The sequence below is a fragment of the Alosa sapidissima genome, chromosome 20 (genome assembly GCF_018492685.1).
Source record: "Alosa sapidissima isolate fAloSap1 chromosome 20, fAloSap1.pri, whole genome shotgun sequence".
NCBI lineage: Eukaryota > Metazoa > Chordata > Actinopteri > Clupeiformes > Clupeidae > Alosa > Alosa sapidissima.
Genome location: NC_055976.1, coordinates 2,913,538 through 2,934,648, shown reverse-complemented (window position 1 = coordinate 2,934,648; position 21,111 = coordinate 2,913,538). Strand labels below are relative to the sequence as shown.

At 40.6% G+C, this 21,111-nt stretch overlaps 2 protein-coding genes across 3 annotated transcripts in view; both read right to left on the bottom strand.

Annotated features, from left to right (window-relative positions):
* On the bottom strand, positions 1 to 1,503 carry LOC121694368 (alveolar macrophage chemotactic factor-like). The gene is made up of 4 exons (XM_042074513.1): positions 1,387 to 1,503; positions 1,137 to 1,257; positions 503 to 586; positions 1 to 294 (listed from the first exon to the last, which is right to left on the bottom strand). The coding sequence occupies exons 1-4, from the start codon at positions 1,442 to 1,444 to the stop codon at positions 228 to 230; spliced, it is 330 nt and encodes a 109-aa protein (XP_041930447.1). The 5' UTR covers positions 1,445 to 1,503; the 3' UTR covers positions 1 to 227.
* An 8,536-nt stretch (positions 1,504 to 10,039) lies between these two features.
* LOC121694520 (A disintegrin and metalloproteinase with thrombospondin motifs 2-like) overlaps positions 10,040 to 21,111 on the bottom strand; it is a 128,991-nt gene continuing 117,919 nt past the window's right edge. For both annotated transcript variants that reach the window (XM_042074706.1, XM_042074707.1), the window contains 5 exons: positions 19,502 to 19,634; positions 18,134 to 18,338; positions 17,719 to 17,854; positions 17,281 to 17,346; positions 10,040 to 13,634 (listed from right to left, as the gene is read on the bottom strand). In XM_042074706.1, coding sequence (XP_041930640.1) covers positions 12,712 to 13,634; positions 17,281 to 17,346; positions 17,719 to 17,854; positions 18,134 to 18,338; positions 19,502 to 19,634 — 1,463 coding nt within the window. In that variant the 3' untranslated portion in view covers positions 10,040 to 12,711. The remainder of the gene's footprint in view (positions 13,635 to 17,280; positions 17,347 to 17,718; positions 17,855 to 18,133; positions 18,339 to 19,501; positions 19,635 to 21,111) is intronic.

Genomic DNA, 21,111 nt, shown 5'->3' with positions numbered 1-21,111 from the left:
TCACATGTAAACATGTTTATTTTGTTTTTGCTGCGAACAACCTTTTCTTTAGAACATCTTTTCCTAACATTTGTTTTCAAATAGGTAAGGAGAAATATACTGAAACATACACAAATAAGCACAGTGCTTGATTTCTGTTAGCATACTAAAATTAAAATAACATTTATTGCATCTTTAAGCAGGTTGTTCAGGAAATACAAGTGGTCTCATCAGGGTCTGTGCTTGCTTCACTCATCACTGGCACTGGAGGAAGTGGTTGTGCTGGGCCTTGGAGCTGGTGTCATTTTTTTCTTCCTGTGTAAAGGTAGTTTGAAAAGCTTCATCACTGCTTGTGTTCGATTACACATACTCTTGACAAATGCAGTGTGTTTTGGAAAAGTAAACTAAATGTTATTTTGATTATTCACACAGTTTAAGACCTCATTAGGAAAATGACTAAGAGGGCCTAAATCAAGCATTAACCTATTATTTTAAAGAGTCAAAGAGTCAAAGGAGAACTTACATTTCAACAATGGATCTGAAAATCTTCTGCATATTCTCAGCCTTTGGATTCAAGCAGTACTGAAGACCATTTTTAAGACTCACCCTAAATACATGAAAAGAAAACAGGGTCATTCCACCTGAAATAAGCCTTATAAGAAAATAAGTTTCCTGATGGACCTCCACACAATAAAAGTATTGAGAAAATATATTTTTAAACTGTTTACAGAGTGGCAGACTTTTACAGATAAACCCATATTTAGGCCATTGCCATTTGGCAGTTGTGACAGATACCAGGCGTCTGACACATGAAAGACACTGTAACGTATGTGGACTGTTTGCACACCAAAAGTCACGCATGAGTCTGAAGTTGTTACTGAGATAAGCTAATCTGATTTTGCCAAAATGTCTATGGACACTTCTGAAATTGAGGAGGTGTACTGTAAAACAAATTCTCATCAACATACTCAAATGTAGGAGGTTTAACTTCAACAGACCTTCATATGAGACATAGAGGCACACAATATCACTGAATAAAGAAAATGTGAGGGAATGACCCACCAACACTGTACTGTACTGTACGGTACTGTATTACAACCATGCCACTCTACAAAATATTGATTACTGATTAACCTCACACCGGAGGAGAAACTTACACAATCTCCAGTTTGTCACAGGAATGGGAAGGAGGGAGGATTTGGATGTCCATAATTTGTTTTGGTGCCACAAACTTCTCGCGTACTCTGCGACAGGTGCATCGTTGGCTCACAGCCATGTCTATCATAAAAGACATAAAAGAATGTAAGTCATTGCATACAATTTTATAAACCTTTAATGTAAATATATATATGAACAAATATTAAACATGCCAAACATAAAAAGGTTGGCTATATAGAAATCCCTTACTCTGAGCCAGTGCCATGCAGGTGCAGAGAGTGAGCAGCAGAAGAACTCTGTTGTCCATGGTTCTATCTGAAGGGTTTGATGTCTCTCTGCTTTCTCTGCAGAGTGGTGAGAGGAGATTATATACACAATCTCTGCCCGCCTTTTTCACACCTTCTTGATCTGTGGTCTCAAATGGGAAATTTACGGCTGTGGAAACTGAAAATGACTTCAGAACTTTCCTTCCTCTTCAGTTTTAAATGTTTGATGGTCTTTTTGCTTTGAATTGGATTTAGTTTTTTCATGCTTTCTTCCACCCCACTCTGACAGATTTTGGGCCTTTGCTGTTCAGTGTAAGGGTCTAAAAGATGGCCTGGGAACAAGAGTTGGCCACATCATTGATATTGACTCAGCATAGTGATACTGCACTTCAAACCATCCTCAGGAAAGATGCAGAAAAGGAAAATATATACTTTAATATATACTTTATAATACATATACTTCCTATTCTGGTAAAAAAGATAAAGACTGACATTGAATGAAGGGTATTTCAATAAAGTAAAACTTAAAAAGTTGAAAAAGACAAAGAAGGGGATTTGATATCCCTGGATCGTCCAGATTTGTAGGTCCTCTCTTGTTGGCTCTCCTCCTAAGCTCACTCCGCTGGTTTTCTATGGAGTTGAGATCAGGAAACTGAGATGACATGGCAAACTTGACTTTGTGTTGATCTGGACATACTTTTTGGATCTTTGACCTACTGGATGATCCAATCATGACCCACCTGACAAATGCATCTGGATTTTGATTTAAAATGCCAGATATTTCATGATACCATGCATGATATAATATGAGGAGAAGAATACATGGAAAATGAATGACACCGTTGTACTGCATCTGACTTATTATTTACTTACAGTTATTTATATGTATATATATCATACAGTTATTACTACAGTACTACATTACAACCTAACAAACCTAAAGACAAGTTTTCCTACCCAGTACTTTATATGATGGCTCTTTCCACTCCTTTTTCCACACCATTTTGCAATGCCCTGGTGAACCTGCTCTACCATTCCACATGTGGATGAAAATGTTCAATAATTACTTGCAAGTAGTAGCAACGAATACAAATGGAAGGCCAGATGCACAAAAACGTGCACTTCTTCTACTTTTTTTACACACTGCCTGATCAGGGTGAGACCATGGAGGATGCTGTTTAAAAGCTTACGTTAGGCCCTTTTCACACCGGGAACGTGGCGTGAACGTCGTGCGTCTGTTACGTGGCAGTTGCGTGGCGGCTGTGTGGCGTTTTCTATGTCTTTGCTTACCAGAAGCGCATCTGATGCGGCGCTGCAGTGGCCTCAATTAAAACGTTTCTTTTTCTCACGTCATTTGTTTTGAATGGAAACGCTTCCAACACGCTTGCGTCTGGCGTGAAAAATAGGCGTGAGTCCTATTCCTATCATGCACGTTTTTTCGGCGCGGCTCGATCCGCGCCAGTTACAAGTCCGAAGCGCTAACCAGTAGGCCACAGCTGCCCCTAAAGCAGTGGACCGTTGTCGGAGGAACAGGGAAAGAGGAAACGGCAGACTGACCGATTGAGGAGTGTCGTAAAATATATACTCTGAAGCTGTAGGGGGAGCTCTGCAGAAAAACCTGCGAGCAAAAAGCGTCAAAACGGCGAAGAAATGGGCAAAACTGCATAGTTTCTCTTAAAGTTAGTGACCTACTCCCGCGCTCTCACTCCAGTTATTGGCTGCTTACATGTTACTGTGTCCTGGAATAATGCTACATGTCAGACATCCTTCTTCATTGTGGAATCTGGTACTGCTCTGCTGGGCATGGATCTGATAAATGGCCTGAGTCTGTGTTTCAAAGGCTCTACTGTCCAGCCCGCCACTTCAATGACCTCTGCTCCTGCTCTGCTCTGCTCCGCTGTCTTGTTGCTGCTCCTGTGATGACCTCTGTGCCACGCTCTCCGTCTGCTCTTGGGTGAGCGGAAGGGTTTTTGCATTCAGTGGAAGTATCACAGACCGCTACTGTCCTCCAGAAATGAAGCCGTCTGCTGCTGCGGATGAGACTGAAATGGAAGCTGAGTTTCTTGCCATGGTGTCTGCTGTCCCTCCTGCTGTTTTCTGCTGCTTCTGCTTCAGGTAGGGATGACTTTGTGAACACACAGATTAAAAGCTGCTGCCTCTGCCAGTCTTCAGACAAGACCGCTGCTCCCTCTGCTGCACCCCTGCAACCTGTCCAGTTCCCATCAGAGCCCTGGGAGAAGCTGGGAATCGATGTGGTTGGTCCATTTGAAACTGCCTCCCTGGACTGCCGCTATGCATTCACACTGGTAGACTAGCACAGTAAGTGGCCTGAGGTAGCTTTCACACCCTCCACTACAACAGCGAACATTATTGCTTTTCTCACTTCAGTATTCAGCAGATTAGGTAATCCACGAACCATTGTGTCGGACAATGGGCCTCAATTTGTTTCTACAGAATTTGCCACATTCCTAAAAGGTCTTGACATAAAGCACATACGTACTGCAGTTTCCCACCCTGCAGCAAACGAAGTGGTTGAACGTATTCACCGCATCCTGAGAGCATCAGTACTGTCTGCTATTCTGCAACAGAAGCCCTGGAAAGCCACCGTTATCAGAATCCCTCCAGGTGGACAGAGCAACTCTGCATGCCACTACTGGACTTTCCCCATTCGAGTTACTGCATGGGAGGAAAATGCGAGCACGTCTTCACGTCCTGACCCCACCAAGCAAGCATTGACACTGATGCACTTCGTCAGAGAGTGTCCTCTAAACAAGCGTACATGAAGTCATACGCTGACTCCAGCCGTGGCCCACGCATTCAAGTTTTTAAAGAAGGGGACAAGGTGCGTGTCTGAAAGCCCATGTTTTGCTTCAGTATAGAATACCGTGTTGCGTTGCATGGCCTTGCAAGTCTCTTCAACAAAGGCAGCTGATCATGACTACATGTGGTCTCACAAGTGCACCACCTATAAATGGACACCTGTGTTTGCGTTTATGTTTATTTCCTTTTTACTAAGCGCTGAATACAAACCTTTACTGTAGATCGTGGTATCATGTAAAGTGTTGTACATATTGAGTAGGCTTCCGCAAAGAATGTGACATGATAACAGTGGTTACAAATCAGCGATGTCATGGTAATAAGTGGCTGATCAGAACTAAAGGGGGCTGAGGGTTTTTCCATTGTGCTATGCATCTGCTGAACTCTATCAGTGGTTAACACCTCTAACCATTTGCCTATTTCCTGTGCTGCTGTTATGAACTCAACAGAGAACAAAAGAGCAGCAGAGAACATGAGACAAATCTGAAAAGTTTACCACTCTCCATCATAAAACTTTAATCAACTCAATTAAGAACAGTGTTTGTTTCATTTGTTTTTGTAAATAGCATAATGTTATGCAGCCAATCATATGTGTTTGTCTTGACTTTTGGTCACCTTTGACACCTTGTCTCGCATCACTTCCTGAATGATTGTCTAGAAAAGAGGGGTTTTAGAATAAAACAAATTCACAGGCGTGGCTACAATCAGAAGTAGGTTATATCTACATTTCCTGATCAGTCGACATCAGCACTTCCATATCCCAGTCACAACAGTGAAAGTGAAACTAGTGCCTGGAACATGGGAAGGCCCAGCAGGCAACCCTGATAAACATATAGTGCCTATAAAAAGTATTCACCCCTTTGGATATTTCCCCTTTTACTGCTTTTATAAATGGAATCTTGATCATTTTAATTTGGCCTTTTTTTACAATAATTTACAAAAATTCCCTATTTAATGTCAAAGTGAAATGTTAATTAATTAAAAAAATATATACTGCAAAATAAGCGAGTGCATAAATATTCACCCCCCTCACGTCATCCCCCTAAAGTATATCTTCTCCCAAGTCATAGTTCTCTTGCAGACTGAATTAGATTGTCCTCCAGGATTTCCATATGTTGCTGAATTCATTTTACTTTGACCTTTACAAGCCTTCCAGGGCCTGCTGTCTGCTATTTTTGGTGATCTGCAGTGTTTTGTGCCTGCCAAACATAGCATCTACAGTAGTCTGGTGGCTAAAAAGCTCAATTTTGGTCTCATCAGACCAAAAAACCCTCTTCCATTTGACCTTGGAGTCTCCCACATGTCTTTGGGCAAACTTTAGTCCAGATTTAATAAGAGCTTTGCCACTCACCCAATAGAGAATTTCTCCCATGTCAGCTGCTGAAGCTTTTAACTCCTTCAGAGTTGTCGTAGGTACCTTGGTGGCCTCCCCCACCATTATTCTTCTTGAATGGTCACCTAGTTCATGGTGATGGCCTGCTCTAGGCAGATTTGCACTTTTTTGTATCCATCCCCTCACTTTTTTCTGTTTGGAGTGTTCTTTTGTCTTCAGGATGGAATTATAGCCAGGACCAGTTGACCAGTGATCATACCTTCCAGACACAGGCGTCTTTATATTACTATACTATACTATACACATTCACTGCACTCAGAATATGCACTCAAATTTTGCATTATATTTTTAATTAATTAACACGACTACTTTCACTTTTACATTTTATGAATTATTGTAAAAAAGGCCAAATTAAATTGATAAAGATTTTAAAAGCAATAAAAGGGGAAATATCCAAGGGGGTACATACTTTTTATAGGCACTTATGCACATTTCTGCAAAAATAAAATATTATACACAATTCATCAAGTAATTTTGTTGGATCTCTTGAACATTCTGATTAAGTGAAATATGAAAATGTGAATGTTGGATTTTGATTGCATTGTGATCCAGTCCAGTGCTGCCACTACAGCTTGTGCTTTGCTGAATACAATACATATTTAGGAAGTAATATGCATGAGCTGCAATATGTAAAGCTTTATGTACAAACATACAAACTGTGGTTTTGTAATTCAAAACAAAATAACCCAAAAGAAACGGAAATAATTGATGGCCTACTGTTCCCATCTTAGGGCTCTGCCAGTACTGCCACATCTGACCTTCACTGTAAAAGGACTAAAGGGCAAGTGGTGACATCACAGAGTGATAAGAAACCCCCCTCTATAGATTAAGGTCAGCTGGGCAAGTCTGCAGTTAACTAAAACAGGTACATTTTACATTTTGATTGAAAAGCTTATGTAACTTCTAGGAACTCTGTGGGTCAAGTGAAGTTTTATTTACAAAATATAGCACACTTCAGGCCAGAACAATGTGCTTAATGTAAAATGACAGAATACAATCACAACACAGACATAAATGCAATTGCTGAAGGCACCTCTGCGTCAGCAGATGTTATTGTGGTTACACATAGACTAGGTGATGCAGCTGCAGGAGTGACAACATAACACTGCAGCTTATTTAAAGCAACACATTACATTCATGTTCGTTGAGTTCTATCAAAATGACTGGCATCGAAGAATTTCAGATATGAAAAACTGGCTCTGCTAGCATCATTTGGTCATCCTAAAGAACGTTTATTTAGGATTTTGGTGGCTTATGAAATGTCTGCAATACACCTTTCCTATCTGGAGTTTGGATAAGAACACTGACTTGGGAGCGATTGTTCTGTAATGACATTTTTTCTTGTAAATGTAAATCAGGTTTCTTGGCCAAGTATACTTAAATACAAGGAATTTGGTCTCTGCATTTATCCCATCCGTGAATTAGTGAGACACACAGTGAACACACAGTGAGGTGAAGCACACACTAATCCAGAGCAGTGAGCTGCCTTGCTACAGCGGCACTTGGGGAGCAGTGAGGGGTTAGGTGCCTTGCTCAAGGGCACTTCAGCCGTTCCCACTGGTCAAGGATTGAACCAGCAAGCCTCTGGTTCCAAGCCCGAAGCCCTAACCAGTAGGCCACGACTGCCCGACTTCTTAAATCGGAGACTAAACATAGTTACCATGGTTACCAAACAGATCAGATAGGATTCGTGAGTTAGGAAGTTTCTGTAAATGGCCCCAAGTCAGTAACGTTAAGTGTTTCAGTTTTAGCATTTAAAGATGATTCAGTGATAGCGGGGATGTGTCACTTCTGTTGATGCTTAAACAAAACAGAGAGCTATCTCGCTACTCCCTCCCCCTCCCTCCCGTGCAATAGACCTCTCCAAAATAAGTCCCGCCTCCTAACTTCCGTATCCATCCAACTTCCTGGCGTCGATTGTCTATAGGGAAATAACATGGCGTTTTGAAAGATCGTACCTGTCAAACTCTGTAGGTGACAAAGTAGAAAAAGCTGCTGGGCAGATTGGCCTAAACACTTCTGCCATCTAGTTTCCACTGGATTTTTTGATTTTCGGTGCCGTTTAAGTAGTATAGTCTATAGTATACTACTTAAACGGCACCGACAATCAAAAAATCCAGTGGAAACTAGATGGCAGAAGTGTGTAGGCCAATCTGCCCACTAGCTTTTTCTACTTCGCTACCTACAGATGTTTTACCGATATGATATTTCGAAACGCCATGTTATTTCCCATAGACAATCGCCGCCAGGAAGTTGGATGGATACGGAAGTTACGGAGGCGGGACTTATTCTGTAGAGGTCTATTAAAACTCCAAAACACGCATCTCGTCGGTTATTGGTTGAAACACTTGAGTGGGTTGCCAACCCTTGTTTGTAGCAATTGTTTTTGTATACATATCTCAGAGCCTATAGCAGAGACGTGTTTTTTTGACGGCCTGCTTATGAGGCAGGCAGCTAGCGGATCGTTAGGAAAGATTAGATGAATGTGATCATTTATGTTTGGGCCTTTTTTGGGCCTGAAATCGCTGATACAACCTTTAAGACTCTTTAAGCCAGAATCAGATAATGCATTGGGTTTTGGGTAAAAATAAAGAAAGCACTTATAAGAACATATACTGTAATGGCAATGTATTGACATAGAGTCTGTGCATATAAAATGCGCTGTATAAATAAAGACCCATCCCTGCATATCATCTACCCACTACCCACATCTAGGCTACTAGAGGTGAATAGCTTTGGGTGGCCAGTACAATTTTGCCATCTGACCTCCTGATGGCATTTTTGGTTTCTTCCCAAGTTAGCCTCTCCGTCCTCTTCTGCCGTGTTATTCCAATGAAGCTAACTAGCCGGAACTAGCCAACCGGAACTTTGAACACATGGCAGATCAAAATACATTTCTAAAATGGGAAAAAAAATATTTTTAAGTGACAGAGCAGTTAATTAGACTTGAGCACAGGTGCACTGATTGCACTACAGCAAAAAAAAGCTCACAGAAAAAGAACAGTTCGCTGGCCTATCAGAGTAGGCCCTAACCTTTTTCTTCTTCTTCTTCAGTGAGTTTTTTTTTGGCAGTTTGCAAACCACCATTATTATTATTATTATTATTATTATTATTATTATTATTAACCATGCATTACCACCATCTGTTGGACCGAAGTGTGATGGCAAGTGTACCCTGTAACCTTAGTTCTGGTTGCCGGGTGAATAAGGCAAATGTCCTGCCTCGCATCATCTTTTTATTGTGCAAGTATAACTTGTGTCGTATAGTAAGAAATATCACATTACATATTAGGCTGAATGGTTAATGATTTTGCTGTCATGACCGCAAAATCAGTAACCATTTAGCCTTCTTCCACAAGTCTATAATGATGAACTTTGGTGGAGAACCAGGGTGAAACAGTTTTTACCACACTGAAAGATAATATTTTGTCAATAGCCACCTACATCTGTCTTCTGTCAAATACCCCAGCAGAATAATAGATTAACCAAATGTGACAGCACAACAAATCCTTGCGATGTACAATAACAATATTATTGGTTAAAAATGCTATTTGGGAAGTGTTTGCTCACCACCCTTAGCTAACCCACTGTTTGCGATGTGATGTCTTTTAATGCAGAAAAAGACCCTGGGGTCAATTTCCACCGGAGTCACACTTTAACACTTCACTTAAACAACCTAACACACACTTATCATGCACTTCCCTCTATCTCCTTCTACTTCTGTCTCCTTCTACAACACATTGTCTAGGCCTAGTACGCTGCCACTCTTCTCCAGTAGTGATTCCTAACTAAGGTCTCTGCACTGTAACTTGAATGTTATTTCTCTTTCTGTAAGTCTTTTTGGATAAAATCATCTGCTAAATGGATAAATGTAAATTTCAGCAATAGATAGGTAGTTCTCCCAATTAAAGCTCTTCCCTAAAGTGCAGTAAAGGTGCGCCATCTTGTGGCCATGAAACATGTAATGTGTAAAATGTATGTTACATGTAGTTCCTTTTAGAAAGTGGATTGTGGCTGGTGTGAAGGCACAACTTTTCTGATAATTATGATAAATTAACATAGTTAGCTCGTCAACATGAATAACATCCGTAGTATGTTCTTCCCCTTTAACCCAGATAGTGACTGAAAAAGTAGTGACGTGAACTCCCCAAGCATCCCCAAGTGAAATCATCCAAACAAAATTAATTCATATACCATAATTTCCTAACTATTAGCCGTGGCTTACTGTATACATTGATTTTGCAAAATTTCTTCAGCTATGAGGTTAATACACAGGGACAGATAATATGGTATTAATATGGTTTTGTTTCTTTTAAACAAGTATCAATTATAAATTATAATATCATGCAACTGCACTGACAAGGGAAGAGTAAATCCAAAAAAGGAGTCACACATGGCATCTCATCTGCAGTTCAAATGTCTATGTAAACTTTAATAAATACTCAATTTTCAACCATATGTACATATGCTCCATACTGTACAACACATTGTGTTTTTGCAACCATGGCAAACAGCCATAAGGCTGAAATAATTGCTCTTCAAAGCCTCTCATAGATGCAAAGAGTAAAATACTTTTTTTTATTTGAAGATTTTTTTCCTGCTTTAAAAATATTTACAATATGGAAAATAATTAAAAATATAATGCCACCAAATATAAAGATACATACATAATTATTTTAGCCTTATCCTTTTTCTATATCTTGGGCACATTATTATCAATAAGGTGCAAGTTAATTAACAAAGACAAACAGGCTGTTTTGTTTTCCACACAACAAAACAATGTATAAATGATTAGACTGTGGCATTTCCCATTTCCCTGAATAAAGGCAAATTACTTTTTTATATCCCACAAAGTGTCTTAGATCACAGAGCAGCCAAAGTAGCAATGTCCAGTCAGCACACATTTTTAAGCATCTGACAATACACAACATTTAATGATAGCACCAGCATTTCCTGGAACTCAATTGTGCCAGAAAGGGAATCAAAAGGTGTGAGTGCATCACAAGACCAATTGATTTGGACATGACGTGTTTTCATTCAACACTGCACTGATTGATGAAAATACTCCAAGTAAACACAGTGATAATAGAAAACCCTTGATGATGCCAATCAGGTATCATAAAGCTATAAATCTCTACTCAAACATTAGAGTATGATCCCCTAATATATCTTTGCACAAACCCTGATATTGTATCATATATGACAGCCTCATATCAGAAAATAATGATTTTTATTTAGTATCTGTTTCTAGGTGGACCAATTTGTCATATAATTTTTGCTATTTCTTACTGTAAGTCAAATTGGTGTAGGTTGATTAGCATTACCTTGCCACACAGCCATATTTCACAAATAGGACATCTAAGACACCTATCAGTGTGGCATGTATTTTAGCTCTAATAGGTACATTAAACAAATTGCACGTAAAAAGGCTGCTAAAAATTAGGAGGATCCATAAAAAGGTTGCTAGTCATAAATATTTTTTCATCCCAATATCTCACTCACCCGTCTGAAACCAGACACTTTCCCTTTGCTATCCAGTGACATTTGGTTTGTTTGAAAAGTCAGTTTACTAAATGAGGACAGAGGGCCTCTAAAGTTTGTTTCAGGATGTTAAACGTGGTGACCACAATTATGCTGATCTGCCACAGACCTGGAGATCATTACACTTCACATTAATCAATATTTGATTTGTGTAATCGCTGATTGTTGGTAGTAGTCCCAAAGAGCCGTTGTTGTAGTGAGACATCTAGCATTTCATATTTCAAAGAAAGTGAAAATGAAATTGGCCAATGCATGTGCAGAGTTTCCAGACTTGTGGGAATTAGAGCTGGGTATGACTGGGAGTACAGACCCAAACGTTACAGGTACATGCAGGCAACACTTTCTTCTCTCTGTGTGGGCGTGTTGTTGTTGTTTGGATTAATGTACCAGGGACAACAACAACCAAACCCTTATCAAATAAATCAAGTAAATGATTACAAGACAATATACTTTTTTGTCTCATTCAAGAAGTATCTGAAAAAATATTACAGTACACAGCCCTGGCTCTGTAAACTGAAAACAAACACAGAGTGTGCCCCCACATTGCAGCCAATCAGAAACAGGTGTCATTATTTTTCACCTACAAACCTATGGAACACTGAGGGAAGGGATCTATCTTTGGGCTGTTGAGTCAAATAGAATCTTTTTAGAGTATCACTAACTCTGTCTTTAATCAAATGCAATTTTCCAACCTGATTGATTCAAATTCACTCTTTATTGGATTAAACGGCCCCCAACTTTTTCCACCCAACCTGCTCAACTATGTCACCAACACCTACTTCTAACTGATATTAATGGGACACTGAATTTCACTTCGCTTGCATGTATCTGTACAGCAAGAAACAACAAAATACAGCAACAATGAATGGTAAATACTGTTGCAGCTATCACGGTACTGTTTATTGCGATAATAAAACAGACTGCAGTCTATGGCGACACTACCTCTAAGCATAATTAGATTTTGTGATAAGCTGCAATTGTGAAATTTCATTTGGAAAGCTACAGTCTGCCTAAGTTGAATGACTTAATGGTCTTGGCCTCTGTAATGCGCTACCCAATCTATATTGTTAATGGTGTTACAAAAATAAATAAAATGGATTGGAAGGAAATTCTTGAATTTCCCCTGGGGATCAATAAAGTATCTATCTATCTATCTATCTATCTAAATTGAACTGACCGAAATAGAGATACGGAAAACATATGTGCCTCAACCTGTTTGGATATTTGAAAAAAAAAACAGGGATTTTTCTTTCTCTTTAGAAGGATATCGCCAATATTTAGAAAATGTCATAAATTGTTTTGAATGTTAAAGCTGAAACAAATGTCGTGAGTAAAGCTTTTTCCATTCAAAGCAACTGTGCAAACATGTGCCAGTGGTTTCTTTATTCCACAAAGTTCAGTTTGCCATCCTCTACACTGTTAGGGGCTGAGGAAGCACAAGTACCATATTTGTATAGTTGACGGAGTACCAAGAACAGCAGTGGGATTAAATCAATAACTTCAATCTGGGGAAAGATATGTGCAGCGTTCTGTTGACAGATAACCTGTATGTGGACATCAGGCAGTCTGCTCTCGTTTCAGGCGCAAGAGGAAGTTCCGTTTCTCCTCAAGGAGTTCCTGGATGCGCTTGTTTCTTGTTCGTTCTCGTAGGAACACACGGCCACGTTGGGAAATGACATTATTCAGGGGGACATCACTGTCTACCCCGATGATCCGGAAGGGAATATTGATGGCGTTACCCTCACTTGTTACCTCAGGCTGTGTGGCTAGCGTGCTAGTTGAAGTGATGGATGTCACTGGTGAAGTTGTTGTTGTCATTGTTGTTGTTGTCATGGTTGAGGTCTCAGTCTCCTGTTTGCTGTAGTCTGCAGGTGTTGATGGAGTGGTCACACTCTGAAGTAAGTGATCAGTGACTTCTAGCCAACCAGATGTGGTCAAATCCATGGCATCATCTTCACTGACAGTGATTCTGAGTGTGGAATCGTCAACTGTAACTGAACTGCTGGTTATCAAAGAGTCATCTATTACGTCTGTTGGACCCTCTGTTGGAGTATAATCAAGCCAGGTAGTGGCAGTGACAAGATTCTCCCTGTATTCAATGATGCTGTTCTCTGATGTGCCATTACTGGATGCGGTGACATGGGGAGCACTTGTCTGAGTGGGGAGGATGCTGGGGCCAGTGAAAGATGTGCTGGCAGTGGTATTATGTTTACTGGTCTCAGCTGCACTAGTAAAGGTGGTGTTTGTCTGGCTCGTGACAAAAGGGGTTGTACTATAACTGTGGGTTGACTGGACTGTGGTGGTGGTAGTCGTATGCTGTGTGGTGTGGCTTGAACGTGTGGTTGGTTTAGATTGATCAGGAGTTGTGGTGTTGGCGGCACAAGAGCTGCAGCACAAGCGCAGGTATCCAGGCAGGTTACAGTACTGGCGTAGAACCTCCATACGGCAAAACACGGACCTGTCCTTCTGACACTTCTGCCCTGTAAAATAAGGAAAGAGAGGTAACACTGAGACAAAGACTTTACAATACAGATCAAAATTAATTTACCTGTGATCAAGAAATACGTTTATGTGCAGTACCACTGCATATGTTTAATATTGTGCATAATTACGGTATGTTGTAGTAATAAGTGGTAATTGATGTGTATGTGTGCAGAAGAATGCAGGGTTTAGTCTTAAAGAAAGGCAAGCAGTTGTGTGATGCATTGGAAAGCAACTGAAATGAAAGATTGGCTGCATTGAGTATGGAAGGATCACTTAGTCATATTATAAATCAGTATGGAAGGATCACCTGTAGTCATATTACAAATCCTTAATTTTACATGGGCTCTAATTCAGTAGTCCAATCAGAATGGATTGGATGAACTGAAACTTTGAAAGTACTAAAATTGTTCAATGTCTTGAAGACATACAAACATTTTGTGTATTGTTGTTAAAACACATTGTGAACCTGTATTTGAGTAATGTTGTATGTTCCTGCAGACATTGAACAGTCTTGAAATGACTAGTTTTACACTACACTAACATTCAGTAAAGATATCATGTAAATGTGACTGTATTTTGTGAGTGGCAGACAACAACTTATCTGCTTTGGAACATGTAATCCTAAACACACTCATGAATCAGAAAACATCTCTATGGCAACCTAAAGATTTAATCACATGTTGAAATCACATGATAACATACGGATTTGACGTTTCAGGATCATGGCACAATTGTGGTATTGTCAGTCATTGTTTTGAGCTTGTTTTACATTTATGGTCTACCCTTGTTTTCTTCCTTCTACTAGTAATATTCATAAACAATTCAGAGGAGAAAATAAAATATAAATTCTTCTTTGACACATTTTTTTTTATTTCTACAACTTTTGCAGTTGGTTATGACAGAAACTGAAACAATGAACTCCCCCCATTAATATATATTTATGTATATATATTTATATATATATTTATCTTTATATAGATTGTTTTCTTAATAAAAATAAATCAACTGTATCGAAAGTACAAGTTCACAGTCACTTTGGTAAAACACTTCATTACTTTGAAATCAATCAAACTGCAAAGAATGAGTATACATAAGTAAATAAATAGGTCATTAAATAAATAAACTACAGGTTTTCCATGATGATGTAAAAACTGTTATGGCACGTTTAAGTGTCATATATTAAACATTTACAAAACATTAATAAAGTTTCCCTGATAAATCAAAGTGCATATAGACGCAGTGCACGTAAGTCCATCTGAATGTTTCTGAACATTTGCCCCAAACGTTTTATCCCCACATTAGCCGACCAGGCGCAGCAGGCCAGTGAAGCCACAAAAACAGTTACCCATAGTAGATAATAGTATCATTGTTTCATAAGTAAGGAATTAACAGTCATGAACGTTATTAAATACAGTCAACACCAATGGTATATACAGTATCACACTGCAAGATCTGGCTTTATCCTCTTTTTGAGTTTTCCCCCAATCATTTCTGGCACATGACTTGTGATAGCTCGCTACATAACCACAGCTGAAATGTGATCACAAAACAATGATAAATCTGAAGTGTTTAGGAGACGCCCTGTGTCCTTTTTTACTCTTGCTCTAGCTAATTTAATACTTGATATTCGGACTTTAGTCCGCCATTATCTAAAATATGTATTGGCTGTGGAAATTGTGTTGGTTGTAAATTTGGGGGTTTGAAGCTGCCTCTTTTTGTCTGTGATAAAACACACCTGTATGAGCAAAGCCACCACTCTTATAGATAAATGCCATTTACATTCAATCCAATATAAGGCATTGTTCTTGCGCTCAATGTCAGAAAGAAAACACATGTGCACGTAATAAAAAACAATGAGGTTTATGAGGTATTTTGCCATATATCATTTTCTGGTTTTCTAGGTCTGCCAGTATCTCACTTAACATGTACACATCCCAAACACACTCATGGGTATAGGCATGCACACACACACACACACACACACACACACACACACACACACACACACACACACACACACACGCCTCCTCCACACATATGGAATAGACGCACACAAATGTATGTACACACACTAGCACACATATGCATATAAACCACACTCCCATAAATGGACATACACACAAGTACACACCCACTCATATGTAAACACACAAAATGGTAAACACTGACCAGATACACACTCACACACATACATCCCAAACTCACTGTGCAATGGATGTGTATGTGTATGGCAGGAAATCAAAGTGAAACAAAGTCCTCCCACTCTTTTTGAAACAGAAACAACAGTGAGGCAACTGGCTGAACATGTCCTGCATAATAGAAGTCTACCCACATCCCCCTAACACTTTTCATCTTTTCCATAATTAAATATTTTCTTCTGTATTCATGTAAAACCAATAAAAAATCCACGTAACAGTCAAGGATCTGAGCGATCAATAGCAGTCCAAAGGGTTAGGCAAATAAGCTACAGCTTATTCAGGGTAAAATGAATTATTTGTTATATTATTGTTCATATAGACTCATATAGATTTATATTCATATATAAGTACAAATATATTTATGTGTGTGTGTGTGTGTATATATATATATATATATATATATATATATATATATATATATATATATATATATATATATATATATATATATATATATATATATGTTTATAGTTTGCAAGCACAAATAAGCTGCATTTATTGAAATTCAGTATTTAACAGTCGAGAGGATGGAGGATGAGGTGGAATGGTAATATAGATCTTTTGTGGAAAAGCCTCGACCCTGTTTTAATATGAAACATGTTAATCACCTCATCGCCACCATCATCTGCCAGCCACAAGGGATGGCATGTCAGCAGTGCACCCTTTTTATTTATTTATTTATTTATAAGGGCTGAGCAACAAAGACTCTTTCACATCTTGCACGTGCCTATGTGTTTCAATAGTCTGTTTATGTAGTGAAATGAGCACTTAGCAAAGATAACGCTCATTGTGATGAGTTCACATTCACAATAAAGCTTTCCTCATTCTTTTTTGTTTGGTTTTGTATTCTTTTTCCCCATATCACCTTAAGATGATGGCAGCACTTCAAAATGGCTGCCATCACAGGAGTGTAAACCAAAGCCAACCCAACAGCTTACGATGGGTGCCCAATAACAACGCTTCCTTCTCTCCCATACTAAAAACGAACTCACTCACCACCTGTTCTCGCTATCAATCAAACTGCAGTATACTTTTTTGAAACACGTTTTTTCCCCCTTGACATTTGAAATGAGTTTTTTTTTTCCCCGACCGGTCAGTGTTTCACAACACAGAGCTCCTCAGAGGTCAAGAGAGAGCGAGAGAAACAGTGATAGAGAAGGAGAGAGAGAGAGAGAGAGAGAGAGAGAGAGCAACACTGGAGAGCAGCACAGGAGTCTGCAGCCTTCAGCCCCTGTGGTCAGACACAAGCCTCCATGAGAGAAGACACACCACACCCCAGGACTGGGGAGGGGGGAAAAGAAGAGAAGTGTCAGGTGGCACCCCACCACCGTGGCCGGTCAGGGGAGCTTGCCCTGCAGAGAGAGGCAGAGGGACAGGGGCAGGGTCCAGCTGAGAGAGGGCATGCAGCGCAAGGCCAGTGCCAAGCTGGGGAGAGACTTTTTACTTGAGGAAATCTTTGGGGCAGGGTCGCGAGTGTTAGGCTTCGACAGCCACTGGATCAAGAAATTACCTGGAGAAGAGAAGGAGACGGTAGTCACTGGTTATGTTAGCTCAATATAGCAACAGGAAACAGTGCTCTATCCCTTCAAATACTGCTTGAATAATATTTCATTTCAGATAGTTTCCTAAAGATATGATGCTGCATAACTACCAAATCTGTGTTGACACTATGTTACCACTAAAATGTACTAATTTACAGCAGTTACTCCAACACACATCTAATCATTATCTTCGTGGCACCCACTATGTGGCACTTTTTCACTAGGGGACAGAGCTCAGCCTCAGACTTCACTGTATTTCCGGTGTTTTCATTTCTGAGACTGGATAGTAAAACGCGTAAGTGCACACAACTGGGTGGATATACCCAGTGGCATCCACTCACTCTGACAGGGAGACATCAGGCACGTCTGCACCGTCGCAGGCTTGCTGTCCTCAAGGCATGATCCAGTGATAGTAGTGGCACGGTTGCGACACTGCACTTGCCGCTCTTGACTCCCACTACCGCATGTGACAGAACACTGTAATCACACACACACACACACACACACACACACACACACACACACACACACACACACCAATATACTCAGAGATGCATCCATAAAACAATCATGTATAAACAGACATGCACCCATGCATACACACAAAATACAGACATATTTGTCCAACGCCTTTTACAGAGGAGCTTCAAACATGAAACACACACACACACACACACACACAACACACACACACACACACACACACACACACACACACACACACACACACACACACACACACACACACACACACACCTCAGACCAGGGTCCAACTTTCCAGTGTGGACAGGGGTGTCTGTTACAGGGCTGGCGAGAATCTGGCCGGTTGTCATTGCAGTATTTGTTGCGAATCTTGCGCTTGGTGCCATCTTCGAGGAGCTTGTAGCAGGAGACTGTCCGGGTCCTGTAGCCCAGCTTCCCACAGGTCTCACTGCATGGCTCCCAGGGTCCAACATCCCAGCTACAGAAGGAGATCAGAATGTGGATGAGGAAAAACTCCCACCCGCCAGAATAATGGCAGATCAACTGGTAGCTGGGCCTGTAGGCCAGTTGACACTGTAATTAAAAAGGAATTACTTGACCAAGACTGAGGGCAAGATGTACGTACATTTGCGAACATAGCGTTATCAACACCATGGCCAACCCGCATGAAAGCGCACGCTGTTATTCTTCAGTTTACGTGATATTTATCAAAACTGGAGTTCATCGGGTATTCAGCGCCTTTCTCCACCCCCTACCGTAATATGCGAACGTTCACAACTGAACGGGATACTTCAATCACAAGTGCAGTTGAATGAAGTTAACTGATGACAACATTAAAATGAATCAAACGTTTAGCAATCATGAAATAATACAATACATGATAAGATGTCAACAAGCAGGGAGATAATGAAGATCAGTAGTTCTACTCAATCTACTTGTGCACATAGGCTATGGAAGATTGGTCAAATCTAGCAAGAAGGAAAGTGTAAGTGAATGACGTGAGCGATTCTGTTGTCTTTGAAAGTTCCTCTTATTGACACATTTAACCACAATTTGGATTAACACCTGCTTTTACAAATATTTCACTGCAAAACAGACGTGCACTTTCATGGGCCGTTTTCGTACAGGGGAATACCTAATGAGGCGCATTTCACTCTTCTCCTCCCATCTTTTAACACAAAACTCCCACTTTCCCCTGACCCTCTTTTGAATGCATATGCATGACACTGAAAAGCGCAAATTGTCATTCTCAGCTCCTGTGACAGGCAGTGTGCGCTTTTACCTCAGTGTGGCCTGTTTGTACATACCTCGCCATGTTTTTATGTGCACGTTGCGAAACAGATACACGTTAGTACATCTGGCCCTGAGGGCTCTATCTAAATTTTCTGGGAGTGACATTCAGTGTAAATTTCAAATGATATTCTGTCAAATGACAACAGCCTGATCATAACCTTTAATAGTTCTTATAGGTCCATATACATACTGTATGTACTACTACACTGTTGTACGCATTTGTCATGATTCTTACAAGTTTAGGTCTAGGTCTATAATTTCAAAGAGATGCATACATAGAACGGCTCTTATTAGTGCAATCAGCCTCCCTCCCACCTCTCCACTAATACACCAACACACATAGCTTACATGGGTAGTGGACACTCCTTCATGTTGCAGTATTTACTCTCTGTCGATGGTTTCTTCATGTGAGCACAGTGACGATTTTCCACCTTCACCGAGTCTGTGGTTTTCATACAGGCATATAGTGGATGTTGCTGACCTTCGCAGAGGAAAACAAAAAAACACACAAAAACACAGCAGCAGGTGTCAGAACACAACACTTAAATGGGATATTAAAATACAAGACATAAATGATAATTAATGTAGCTTAGTTGCCACTGATATGATAATGGTGGATATATTAATATAAAATCAAATTTAAGTTGCTTATTTAGTCAGGTGTATTTTCTAATTCAACATTTTCCTGGAGAAAGACCATATATGTGTATGTCATACACAATATGGCAGGCTATTAGGAGGCTATTAGGTTACAATTAATGAATTATGTTCTGCCGTCATATAAAGTGAAAGACAGTATGCTGTGGCAATCCCACAGCTCCTTTCCTATGAAGTGGTCGCAGTGTGTAGGCTATTTTAGATTGGTACTAATGTATTACACTTTGAACCATGAATGTCCAAGCATTAAATCCACTCATTGGCAGGAGGTATTGCTTCTTTTAAACATTAGGTGGTGCTTTAGTCAAATCAAATGTGATCACTGACTAGTTCTAGTTAAACATAGAAGCAACCCATGAGAAGCCTGGGGAGGCAGTACAAGGCAGAGCTTATGGACAAACAGATGGGGGGAACCGGGATGAAACAGCTCTCACAAGGCCTGGCAAAGATCGATCAGAGCCAACTCCCAGGGAAGTACAAGGTCTGGTGCTACCAATTCACACTCTACAGGAGGGTGATGTGGCCACTGAAAATGAGTGAGATCCTCTCATCCAGCGCAAGTAAGATGGATGGAGAAGCCAACGCATTTATCAGAAGTGGGTGGGGCTGCCATGGTGCCTCAACACCCAACAGCTGTGGCCTCAATCCATCCGTTTGGGCTGAAAGCAGGAAAAGACCAGGCTTGTTCTCCAGTGGAGAGACTCCGCTGACCAGGCTATAAGGAACACAAACCCCAAGATTCTGATAGGCCGGAAGTGGAATGCCCAAACTGAGGTCGACCAAGCCGTCAGTCGCCTGCAACATCAAGCGATTGTCGGCAGGGCTAGGGTGGGGAGAAGCGCCGCGGTTCTGGTGCAAGACCAACCACAAAGAGAGGAAGGAGATGGTGGTGGCAGAGGTGACAAGAATGGAGGAAGAGCGCTACAAGATCAAGGCCGTGTCGCAGGGCCGACAGAGAAGCTGGACAACCGTCTACAAACGTAAGAAGGTCAAGTACTCAGAGCTGGCTGCTGAGGGCCGGGAGGCTGGCTGGAAGACCACCATCTATCCAGTGGAGTCTGGATGCCGAGGCTAGGAAGGCAACCAGAGAGCTAGCGGAGGAGGGAACCTGAAGAACACAACCGAAGAGCTAGCAGAGGAGGGAACCTGAAGAACACAACCGAAGAGCTAGTGGAGGAGGGAACCTGAAGAACACAACCGAAGAGCTAGCAGAGGAGGGAACCTGAAGAACACAACCGAAGAGCTAGCAGAGGAGGGAAGCAACCAACTCGTGACTGTGGTAGTTAATAAACTAGATCCTA